Genomic DNA, 12,577 nt, shown 5'->3' on the forward strand with positions numbered 1-12,577 from the left:
GTGGCCGTGTCCTCTAGYAGCAGACCAACCTCTCGAGCAGTAAAGGCATCTTGCTTTATCTCTGCATGCCCAGAGCATCCAACTGTTGTTTGTTCACATTCTTTATGCAGTTGTGATCTATAAGGCTTGCCAGCACCTTGTGCACAGTGTGGATAGTGGCCCGGAGCGCTAGAGTGTTGGCATTCCGGTATGTCTGCGTTCATGAGCACTTTTGACTTCAGTCCACATCGCTTGGGCTAAGCCTGAGCTTCTGACCTGCCGCAGATAAGCAGCTATTCCTTGCTGACGCCTTTGGGGCCTTTTATCTCCCTGCGTTTTTATTCCCCTTGCCCCATTTGCATTGGTTTGAGGTTACCGCAACGTTCTCATAGAAGAAAAATATTAACGCACTTGTGCTTAATGTCCTCTCTGGTGCACAATGGCTTCTAAATACCGCAATTTCCGAAACAGCGTGCCCTGGCTGCTCCTTTTTTTGGAGGCTGTTTTTATCATCCTCTTCTACTTTTTCTTCTCAGGTGTTGGTGTAATCACATCAGACTTCCACGCCGGTAAGCCCACTAGCCTTGCAGCGCAGCGTGATTTGACTTTGCTAATTATTCCTGCTCTGTAAGCACCCTGCCTTGCCSTGTAATGCCGATAGTCATTAACATCAAGCACAGCAGGCATGGGTATGTGTGACGTTAACTTGCCTTGCTGGTGTGTTTTCTCGCCTGTTTGCTCTCTCTTGACTYGGAGGCCCGTTGCAGCCTTTGGTGGGCAGGCGCTGTCTTTGTTAGTGCCAGTCCTTGCGAGGTCTTGGCGTGGAAAGGAGCTGCTGAGCTGCAAAGTAAGGATGGAGGGCAGAAGTAATTTCCCTTTGGATCCTTAATGAAAGTAAATGAAGTTAACGCATYGGAATTAAGGATTAAAATATAGCCATAGTATGTCTTTTATGCATGGATCAAGGGACATATTAGCAGGTTATGCTGCAGCCACAGTAACGTCCCAGGGGCCATTTCCAGGTCTCCAAGAGCTTATATGTTGAACAGCCTCTTCCTTTTATGCAGTGGTGCTGGTTTCCATATTGAACTCCTTGTGCTGGTATCTCTGCCCATTTTCTCCTACCCCAGTGAGGATGTCATAAAAACTTCTCTTGACTCATTTGTTCCCTAAAGCCTGCAAGGAATGAATCCGTAGTAGCTCACGATAACTCTTCCTGAAAAGTCCAGCTTTTAAACTCTTCAAATTGATCTCTGAGAAGCAGATGCTCTAATTTCTTTGGTATAACCTCATTCTTCATCTCTCTCCTGCTGTTTGACTCCTCAGCTCCCTCTCTGTCCCCCCATGTGCCATCCCATGGCATCCTTCCTGAAGCTGGTTTGTAAAATTAAATTCAAGACAAGAGTATTGCCTTTCTGATTGCTAACGGATCAGAAGGAAAGCTTTGGGATGCTTTAAACATGCTAAACAATAATGGCATGAGAAGAGCTACTTATAACCCCAATCAAGCAATCACACGTACTAGATGTGGGAATAACCATCAAGGGGATGACACAGAGAGAATCTTCAGATGTTTTTGCCAAAATCATTGGTATTTTACAGAGTGTAAAACCCAGTGAATACTTTGCTTTTAGCAATAGCTTTTAATTTGTGTGTCACATAAACCAGACTGCTTCTGGCTAGACATGCCCTGAGTTTGTCTGCATGTGTGAGAGAGAGAGGGGGTTTAGAACCAAAGCGGAGCATGGGCATCGGCCCTGTTTTGGGGTAGAGACTTGGATCATGTGGACTGTTTACATGTTTCCTAGCAGAAGGGGCTGTAGGTGGAAGTGCTTCTGAGTGCCAGGGTTTTTTAAGGGGGAGGAGGACAAAAAGCTGCTGTGATAACTTCACTGCTGTCTTCTTCTTTTCCATGCAGCCTTTCAGGATGTCAGCCACATGGTGATTTTTGGATTCGGCTTTTTCCTGTCATTCCTGAAGAGATACGGACTTAGCAGCATTGGATTCAATCTCCTGATCGTTGTACTTGGTGTCCAGTGGTCTGTGCTGATAGAGGGTTTTCTTTTCTTGAGCCACGGTGCAAAGGAAGATTATCTTAGAAGGTAAATACTCCATTAGAAACGGGAATAGTGTAGAGATGCTGAGTTTCTTTTTTTTTTTTCCTTTTTTCTTTTTTTTTGGCAAGGATAACGCCTTCTGATATTGATCTTTTTGCAAATTAGCACAGTCGTTTTGGCAGCATTTGTGGAAGGCTTTGGAGTTTTAAGTATATTTTGCTATCTCTCATTCTCATGATCATTCTCATGATCATTGTCATGATGCAGACCTGCTCTGGAATATTTCTTTTTTTCTTCTTTCTTTTCCTACAGCATAATGAAAGCTGCTGTGAGCGTGACTGCTGTAGTCATCTCCTTTGCAGCTATTCTCGGGAAGGCTAATCCTGTCCAATTGGTTGTGATGACAMTCGTGGAGATAGCAGCTTTCCATGTGAGCAGATGGATCAACAACATGTATCTGCAGGTACAGGACCAGCATCTTCACGTGGGGAGAGGTTTCACTGGGGCTTTGCAAATGCTGCCTTTTGATAACTCGATGTTACTGCTACACTGACAGGAGGACTCCCATGTATTTTATTGGAATCAGGTTAAATTGTGGCTGTTTTCACTGGGAAATGAAGTGTGACTTCGGGAGCTCAGTTGGGCTCTGTGAGCTCCACAAGCTGCAAACTGTCCATCTACATAATTGTCTGTCACTGGGGCTTAAAGGAGGAGCCCACAGATTGGCTTGTAGTGCATGTGGCCCTCCCCATGCCTTGGCCATCCTCACTGTAAGAGTCTTGACTTACGCTAAGAACAAACTTTAAACTTCATCCTTTCTCTTAGTTTAGCCTGGAAGATTTCCAGTGCAAGTGGTGTATGATTTAGTCTGGACAGCAGGGTTAGAGCTGCATTTAATTTRTAGTGTAGTCCTCCTCCAAACCCTTTTGACACAAATCATTTTTCTTATCACCTGCACTGAGCCTAGATAAATGAGTGTTGTCTTAATGACTTGTGTTGTCTCAGTGACTCGTGCCAAGACTAAGAGACTGTGGAAACAAACAGAGAGGTTACAGCTTTGCCAGGACTTGCATCAAAGTGCTCCTGTGGCGTGAAATTAGCCACCCATTTGATTATTCTGTTGGTACAGATTGCAGACAGTGCCACTATGATGCACGTCCACCTGTTCGGTGCCTACTTTGGCCTGGCGGCTTCCTGCTCCTTCCCCGCGCTTCAGCCGAGCTCTGAGAAGAACGYGGACACGCCGACATCGAGCTTGCTGTCCATGCTGGGTGAGGCGCCTGCTGCAGCGAAGCGCAGAAAAACGGTTGCCATTGACGTGGGGGGTTGCAGCACTGAGCGGAGGAGTCTCGTCGGGCATCTAAGCCCCTTCTGCCATGGCCATTGCTTGGTTTCCCTTTGACGGTCTCAGCAAGCAGATCTGCTGCTGCTGCTGCCCTGTGCGGGGCACAGAATCACACGGAGTCACGGAATGGTTGAGGTTGGAAGGGATCTCTAGAGATCACCTAGTCCAAACCCCTGCTCCAGCAGGGACACCCAGAGCACGGAGCACAGGGTGGCATCCARGCGGGTTTGGAGACCTCCAGCGAAGCACACTTGGGGTTGTACAGGCACCTCTACATAGGCACAATGTGCTGAAGTTGATGCCGTTTCTTGTATTTCAGAAGTGCATAGAGTTTCCATGCACTGGGCCCCAAGCTCAGCTTTGCAAGGTGGTGCATGGAGATATAAAAAGACGGTCCCTGCCTAAGTAATGTAAATAGAAAGATAAAAGCCCAGTGGAGGGTGGGGAGTGCTGTACAAGCAGGCACACAGAAAGGATCTGCCTGATAACAGGCTGACTGCATAAGAGTTGAAGAATTGCCTTTTTTTTTTCTTTTTTTCCTTAAAGAAGCAATATGGTTTCCTTTTTATTATGGCTTGTTACAGAACTGCCACCAGTTGAACTGAAACTGCTGTGAGCTGGACTAAGAACTTGCTGTGAAGGCCCATATATACATACATAATGTAACTCTCAATCACTCTTCAACCAGTTTGAGAGAAATGTAAATACAGCTCATGTGAGTCCGCAGAGTGCTCGATCTGCTGGAGAATTCCAGGAGAGTGGTATTTTAATCCAACTCATCAAGGCACTGTTCAGCCTTCATTATAATTTTAACGAGCTTGTTGTATCCAAGTGCTGGCTATCTGAAGCAATTATATCATTGTGTCATGAATAATTCCTTAGGTAACACAATGAGAAATGAATGACTGAGCAGGCAAATTCACAAGAGTTCCTGGTTTACATCCTGCCTCTGAGGACTGAGTGAATACTGAGGTCTTCACCCTGAAAATTTGGACTCTTAAAGTGAATCTTTAATTTCCATAACTGAGCAGTTATCCATAAGAATGTTTCAGTGAGATTAGGGGAGTGGATTTTTGTTTGTTTTTGCCACCACATACCCAGTCAACAGGGATGGAATGGTCGTAGCGTAGATCATTCTACCAGTCATCACTACTGACGTAGGTTTTGAGTTGTCAAAATGGCAATTTTGCCCCATATCGTGGTTATGACAGACCCACCTCTAGCACTCAGCAGACCTTCYATTTGCTGGTATCAGACCATGGTGATAAGGTTGTTTCTTTTGCACACCTCGGGGCTGCAGCCTCCACGCTGCTGTGCCTGGGAAGCTTTGTCTGCAGCAGATGCAGCTTCAGTGCTGAYGTGTAACGCCGACTTGGTGTGAGGACATTTACTTCCCTCTGCTGGTGGGAATCTGACCTGCACACGCGTGTGCATGTGCACATGGCAAGAACACACACTGGCAAGCAGGTAGCTTCTCWGTAGGGCAGGAGATTCCTAAATGCTGGTAATAAGGGCAATATAGAAGCAGAATAACCTGAGTTTAGCCGCACCGTTAGCCAGTGTKGCTAATGGAAGTGTGACAATGTCCACCGTTTTTGCAGGAGGAAAGTGAATTGCTCTTTTGAACCGCTATGCTGGGGAGTAGCTGTTCAGGGGATGATAATATGTCTTGCTTTAATAAATAGCAGGACACATAAGCTGTGTACATCCAAGCTGATGAAGCACAGTGGCCCTAGCTCGTGTTGTGCTGTCCCTAGGCTTTAACTCGTCTCTGGAGGAAGGAGCAGCAAGACCCCAACGCAGCTGTGCTTGGGCTCAGTGTGCGACTTTGCAGGGTACCAAGTTTCTGGGAAGATTTCCCTAAAGCAGTCGGCTCTCAGGACGGCCTTATGAAGAGCTATCTGTGGGTGTTGTGGTGGATGCAGAACGTGAGCTGGAGCCTTCGAGGSACAGCTTGTGACGGGCTTGCTGTGTCCGAGAGTGTGTCAGTAACAGTTGCTTGTCTTTGTCTCCGAGGCACTCTCTTCCTATGGGTATTCTGGCCAAGCTTTAATTCTGCATTAGCTGTGGAGAAGAAGAATGATATCATCTACAGCACCTACTTTGCACTTGCAGTAAGTGCCGTAACTGCCTTCGCATTGTCTGTTCTGACCACGAAAGATGGAAAACTCAGCATGGTAAGATGTTAGAGAAAATCATTGCATGGAGAAACTGTTTTGTTCTATTACTCTTGTAACACACTGAAAGAACGATAGCTAGTAAGTAAAAATAAAGCCAAGTCTTCGGCCTGAGAGCAATCAAAATTCTCCTAGGCAGAAGACTGATGATGTAACTTAGCAGTTTTGTACTCAAAGCTTGTAATTCACAGAATACAGAGGCCCAAATTCACGTAACGAAGATCCCTCTTGCGTGGGAATAGCAGTCTGTGCTGACAAGTGATGACTGACTTCTCGCTCCGTGTTTCGTTGCTTGGCAGGCGCATATCCACCGTGCAACACTAGCTGGCGGGGTTGCTGTTGGCTGTGCAGCAGACAGCATTCAGTATCCCTGGATTGCCATGATTTTGGGTCTGCTTGCTACTGTGATTGCCATATTGGGATCTCACTTTTTACAGGTAATTTTCAAACCCTGAATTTCCTTTTTGTGTAAGATATATAAGCTTGTAGGATACCGCAGGGGAAAAGTTTATTTTGAAGAGACCAAACCTAGGAAACCTGAAATCTTTTGGCCAGACTGTGAGAGTGCAAGTTAGAAGGCCTGAGTTACTTTTCGGAGATTGGCAATGTGCTGTCATCAGTAAAATTGTGTTTCTATGTATTAACTGAACTTCTTCCTCTTCCCAGAGAAGTCTGCCTCCTGCTATCAAGATTCATGATGTTTCTGGAGTTCATTTCACTTTTGGCTTGCCTGCTGTGCTTGGAGCTCTTGCCCATCTCATCCTTTATATAATAGACAACTGGATTAATTTGCCAAGGTACACCAGTTCTTGATGTTAAGCAGGAGACTTAGCTAATCATGAATGAGTGTGCCCTGAGAAGAATTCTCATGTATACACAAAGACCTGCCTACATAAAGAAAGGCTGAAAGTCATCATAGATTACTTCTTTTAGAGCAGATACCTAAGATGATCTCTGAAGTAAAAAAAAAAAACAAACATAAAAACTCTTTCAGAATTGAGCTGACTTTGAATCAAAATTCTGATATTAGCTCTTGGTGCTGTTTTCTCTCTCCCTTCGTGTTTGATATGAAATATGGCAGACATAGGACACAAAGGTTGGGGGGGTGCATCCTTTCAAAGAATCATTTTGGCTTTTGTGACTTGTGTAGCACAGTTGTATATTAGTACATTAATACAACAACAGTGAGGGCAGAGGGAAATAAAAAAAAATAACTTCTGAATAGCGTATTTGACAAAAGCTTCCTTCCCACTGAAAGCCAAAGCTGAAAAGGGCTGAGACTCTGCTGAGCGTCAGAGAGCTCTGTGCCCTCAGTCCTCTCTTCAGGTGAAGCTTCATGGCTCAGGAACAAGAATACAGTACCTATCTCTGCATTACACTTGAAGTCATATTCTTATTGAAATGCACAAGCTCAATKAAGTTTTGGTACCACAATAATGGCTTCTAAGAGAAAAAAAAGAATGTCCTTTGAAGCCTGTATTAAACTTCCAGTAAGACCCCTTAAAACTTCTAAACAGCTGTGTAGAGATTCAAGATGGGATTCAGAGGAATTTTGATAGGAGATTTTGATGTAAAATGCTATACAGATGCGCCTCTTGATAGTCTTAATGCTGAATTCAGCAACTCTCTCTTTTTCAGTGAAGGATATTTAATCATGATGCACCTTGCTGCCTTCTGCCTGACCATCAGTGTGGCTTTGGTTTCAGGTTTTATTACAGGTCAGTATGGAAACCACATTTCAGTAGCATTGTCTTCATTTTTTCAAGGGGCAGGGATTGTGCCATCCTGTTTACTTCGTCTGCTGCCATGCATCCTTCATAAAACGAGACCAGTGTAATTAGAGCACTAAAATAAATAGCTTGTTTGTGTAAGAGAATCTGGGAGACATGAATGCCAAGGACTCTTCAATGGCAGGCTTTGAAGAGGAGGTGTATTCAGYGTAAGCAAGCTAGTAGCACCAATCTTTCACTTGTGAAGATTATTTTTAACAACTGCTTAATAGCAGCTTTCAGGTTTCAGACAGGAGACCTGAGAGCATGAAAAGGTTTTTATATTTGGGTATTGTCTTAATGACAGAAAAAAAAAAGCTATCTAGGGCATTTGCCACTTTTTAGGCCAGCTGATATGAATCTGAGAAGTCCAACTAACGTCATTAGCTCACGTACGTCAGTCAGGCACTAGGCCTTTTATCGCTAGTTGTTAGGGAACATGTGTCCCCCRTGTGACAGTTTGCCTGTTTTAAGGCAGCTACATTTTTTTTTGGTAGCTCTTAATTCTGGTTTGAATAAAGGAGAGATGGCAAATGAAAATTGCTCTGAAATACACTCTAAACTTAATTGTTGTGCTTTAATTTATCTGCAAATTTTGCATTAGCTCAYGTATAATTAAGAGGCTGAGCTAATCAGCAGCAGGATTTTAAGGTATCTATGCCTGTGGCCTGAAAGAAAACACAAATAATCTCTACTAAAATAAGCAAACRTAGAGGTTTAAGCTAGCTGTTTAATAAGCTAGATATTTCCATCTGAAACCCCAAGTTAGCAATACATAAAAACCTGTTTTCTTTGAATGCACGGACTTTTTTTTTCCATGCAAGAAGTAAATGATTTTGGATGTATGTTTAGAATGCAGCAGGCTGTTTAATGGGGTTTTACCTAGGGGAATTAATTTTTAGGAACCCAGGCATTGATCCTGGTATGTTTCTGTCTACTTAAAGTAGATTTGACTCAAGGGGCTATGCTGAAACATTCAGTTCTGAGTTYGTATTTTGATCTCTGTTATATTTGGATGTCCAATGCTGAGAAACCTCCAGTTACACAGTCCTCCCCTTCCTCGATCAATATCGGTATTTACATTGGATATATGTATTTTTACAAATAGGTCTCATTTTAAATCTCAATTTGTTGAAGACTGTCCATGAATCGAAGTACTGTGATGACCAGGTGTACTGGGAGGTAAGTTTTAGTGCACAATTAACTGTGCGGCAGCATAAATAGCACCAAGCACGAAGTGCTTGGGATGAAGGACTCTAGCTTGGGATGAAGGACTGGGATGAAGGACTCTAGCTATTTGAATAATTAGAATAAATAAAGGATTGTTTAATCTCCCAGCAAATTTTCAATGTCCTGTATTGGTCATTCTGAACTTGTGTGTCCTAGGTATATTTAGACATTGGTTAGATTGTTAGAGCTGTTCTTGGGCACAGGGCTAAATCTGAAACTATCTTGTTTTGTTGTAACACTGAGTCAGAGCAACTGTGACATCCTCTGGGRTTGACCCCTTTGGTCTCCGTGCTGCATAAACAATATCCCTAAGGAGAGCCGAGTATGTAAACTGGGCATTCTGAGAAGCTAGCAAATGGAACAGAAGGGGCTGAAGTTCTTATGGCCTGGCTCTTTCATAAGATGCATAAAATGTTGACACAAAAACTGCTTTTGTCTTCACAGTTTCCCCGTTTGGCTGTTGGATTTTGAATGGAGGAACCTGAATTAAAGATTAGGCCAAGATAAGATTTTCCTATATTCCATTATAGAAAAGCTATGATGGCGGTGGTGAAAAATCATTTCTCAGCTTCAAAGGCAACATTTGAATGGACAGACAAAAAATTAACTGTTTTAAGTACTATTAAAAGAAACAATATTCCTGGTGACTTTAATGGAGCTATGACATAGCTCCGTAATTCACATATTTAACTGGATTGGTACTAATTTTGTACAACAGACTCTTTCTAMTTATAAAACTTATATACTATACATTAAGGAAAAAAAAGATATGGCAATAGAACATGCTTCTTTTTTGACACTGGGAAAACGGCCACTTTGAAAGTAAATTTATCTGAAGAAGTATTATTTTAGCACAGCTAGTTGATGGGTTTACAGGTCTGACTTTTGATTTAAATGAGACAGTAAATGTCTGCTTGTCTAGAACTCATCGTAGGAAAAGCCTGGCTCTTCGGTGTACTAGTTACGGCCTCTTTTTGCAGAGGATTCTGTGCAATTGAACCGTTGTTTTAACGTGGAACTCCTTGTGGTCCCCACTGCTTCTTCTTTTCAAAATAGTTGACACAGAAAAACACTGTCGAAGTGCTTACATAATAAAAAAAGACAAGATTTGATTCTTTTTTTTTATTCAGCATATTTGTTTAAAAATGAAGTTATGAGAATGTAATATTGAAGATAAACACTGCATGCTGACCTCAATGCATTCATCAGGAATGAAGTAGATTTCTGCTTGCAACCTTCTTGCACGTCCCCTAACTGTCACGAAGATTTCTTACAAAGAAGATAGCTCAGTCCTAGGCCACAAAACAGGGCCTCTGTTCATTCCCTCCGTGTCCRCATTTATGTTGGCATTATCTTACGTTAACACACTACCAACTTTGTCATTTTCTAATCCAAGTTCAACTTAGGCACTTAAGTATTTTGCTTTCTAGTAACCAGCTGAACACAACTTCTGTAACACAAGTGGCTGCCGATGATTTCTAGTAGTTGTGTTTTCGAGGAGTAATATTTTGTTCCCTCTCTTTCCTCCGCTCCATCACGTCTCTTTCGTCAGCACTTCCTTCAGCAACTAGCCCAAACGTAGGGATAGAGAGAGGTAGACAGCAATAGCTGCTTGAACCATGAGATACAAGAGCTTCAGAACCAAAATTGAACCAAAATTCCCCCTAATAAGGACCTATCAGCTGAAGAGTAAAACTAAGCCCTTGTTTTGCAGTGGTTAAATTAAGAGTTTGCACAACACGCGTTGTGAAGGCATTACTTAAATCTAGAGCAGGTTCTACATCATACATCTTACTGCATCTACGATGTCATCCACGGCAAGAGGAAGTTGTTACTTTCCACAGTTTTGGTTACTTTTCACCAAAGAAAATACTAGGTGTGGGGAGGAAGCCCAAAGCCGCGTAATGGTGTGTCATGCAAGAAAAGCCGCACAAGTAAATTTCAGAGTGAAGGAAGGTTTAGCGTTCAGGTATAGGAAATATTTAATAAATACATGTTAAAAAGTTGTTTTAAAGCATTTTAGCAACAGTTTTGGATTGTAAATAACATCACAGAAAGAGCTGGCTGCATACATCATTTCTCCACTATACTGTACTTGTAGGAAACTTGATTATCGTAGAAGTGACTTCCATTCTTACTTGTATCAATCTCACAGTTGTCAAAAACATTACAACATTTAAATCAAGATACAAATGCAAGAAAAAAAAGTGTTTAAAATGGAATAGAAACTGACTTTTAGTGCTATGATTTAAATTTTCCTTTTTTAATCTTTAGACACAATTGAAGGTTACTGTTTACAAAACGGTTTTACAAAATTTGGGGAGTGTGCAGTTAAAAAAAATGACACGGCCAATACACTTCCATAGGGGTGTTCATTGCCACAAATCTTCCGTGCGACCAAATTTGAAGACCAGTCCGCTGTTTAAAACAGAACAAAGAGGAAAAAAAAGTACATAAGGGAACACATCAAATGCCTCTTGATCTCAGGCAGTAAACTGCAGTATTTGTAAATCTCCACGCTGGCATGCGACCCAGGTAAGCCAATCCCAGAGCACTACCTACTTTGCCAACTGTCTGTCCACACGTGTCTAGTTATAAAGTAGGGCAATCACTTACAGAAAGCTTCGATTTTAATAACTAAAAATAAATTTATATAAGAAAGGAAGGGAAAATAGGCTTACCCGAAAAAGATGAACGCATTCTGGAAAAACACAGCTATTCCTGGGTATACTACTGCCTTTTCTAAGCAAAAAACAAAAGCACCTTCATCAATATTTCAGAATTCCTTCTTCAAGACTATCCTGTCTCTGACATATTAGAAACACTAAATTGCATTATGTTAGTTAGCACAGTTACTAGTTTAATTTGAGAACGCTTGGAAAGAGTGTTACATGAAACAAGAAATGCAGAAGCTGAAAAGAATTAATGCATATTAAATCAGTGACTTTTACTCCAGGAGTAAGTGTTTACCCAGGGAATTTTTCCCATATAACTTTAAGTAAGCTAATTACMTAGGTACGGTTTCCCATGTGGCCCAGAATTATTTAAAGTTACTTTAAAAGTGGATCCTCACAGAAACAATCTAAAAACAAATTCTGAAATATTTTAAACATCCGTTTAAAACACTTGAACTTTAAASTGAATTATCAAAAGTGCATAAAGTCACATTGCATCTTACCTTTGACAACATAGCCTCCAAAAAGGATCCACATGGAAGCAATCAGAGATCCAAAAGCCATCATAAAACCAATGAATAGCCAAATTCGAGCACCTTAAAAAAGATATTTTTGTATATGAATGTTTTGTGCCTTTGTCTGAATACACATACTTTGACTTTCAACGTGCTTTTGTTTAAGAGACTTTGTAGCTTCCATTAAAAAATAAAATCAATTTACCTGTTTGTCCTAGACAGCCTTCACTGTAACTGTCACCCCGAACTTGTCCGTTAGACACTGCGTTGATCCTGTATGAGCAAAAAAGGAAGAAAATAGGCACCGCAGGTGAAGCAAGATGTAAATGTCTATAAGCAAGAGGAGAGATTTCTCAGAAGCAGAATAATTAAGTTCTAGGAGTGAACAGTTCTGATCAAGAGTATACTTACATCAGGAAGGCAATAGTGGCTATAACCCCACAAGCATGATACGAATGGTTGAATTCTTCCACTTCAGGGTATTTTACSGCCGCATCTATGATGATCCACCAGCCTGTAAAAAACTATTAAAAAACCACAAGTGCTTAGAATATTTTTAGCAGTATGAGTATCCTACCAAAATAACATTAACTTATAGAACTATTTTTACTTCAACTAACGGATGACTAGTTTTTGCCATCAAGCTGCGAACAATGTTAAATGCAACACCTTCGAGGAAAGCTTTTCTCTTAGGAAAGAAGTATAGAAGAGTTTTCCAAGTTTGTTATTCATTCAGAGGAGCATTCCTTGGAGGCAAGCGCACAGATCTAGGCGCTACCTCCGCTGCTGCCCGCACTGACCACACATCCCCCTCCGTCCCTCTGCTTCCG

At 41.8% G+C, this 12,577-nt stretch overlaps 2 protein-coding genes across 2 annotated transcripts; one reads left to right on the top strand and one right to left on the bottom strand.

The window, feature by feature from the left end:
- Positions 1 to 418: 418 nt before the first annotated feature.
- Positions 419 to 9,659, top strand: LOC112950784 (RH-like protein). Its single transcript, XM_026043419.1, has 10 exons — positions 419 to 548; positions 1,898 to 2,081; positions 2,349 to 2,499; positions 3,166 to 3,307; positions 5,398 to 5,558; positions 5,858 to 5,995; positions 6,225 to 6,355; positions 7,197 to 7,276; positions 8,436 to 8,509; positions 9,002 to 9,659. Exons 1-10 carry the CDS (start codon positions 419 to 421, stop codon positions 9,026 to 9,028), a joined length of 1,218 nt encoding a protein of 405 aa, XP_025899204.1. The 3' UTR covers positions 9,029 to 9,659.
- Positions 9,660 to 9,817: 158 nt separating this feature from the next.
- Positions 9,818 to 12,281, bottom strand: TMEM50A (transmembrane protein 50A). The gene is made up of 5 exons (XM_026043420.1): positions 12,159 to 12,281; positions 11,953 to 12,020; positions 11,736 to 11,828; positions 11,239 to 11,299; positions 9,818 to 10,975 (listed from the first exon to the last, which is right to left on the bottom strand). Coding segments are annotated over exons 1-5 (270 nt in total). The 5' UTR covers positions 12,161 to 12,281; the 3' UTR covers positions 9,818 to 10,929.
- Positions 12,282 to 12,577: the final 296 nt, after the last annotated feature.

Source organism: Nothoprocta perdicaria, unplaced genomic scaffold (assembly GCF_003342845.1).
Source record: "Nothoprocta perdicaria isolate Ctin4 unplaced genomic scaffold, notPer1 scaffold_33, whole genome shotgun sequence".
NCBI classification, from domain to species: domain Eukaryota; kingdom Metazoa; phylum Chordata; class Aves; order Tinamiformes; family Tinamidae; genus Nothoprocta; species Nothoprocta perdicaria.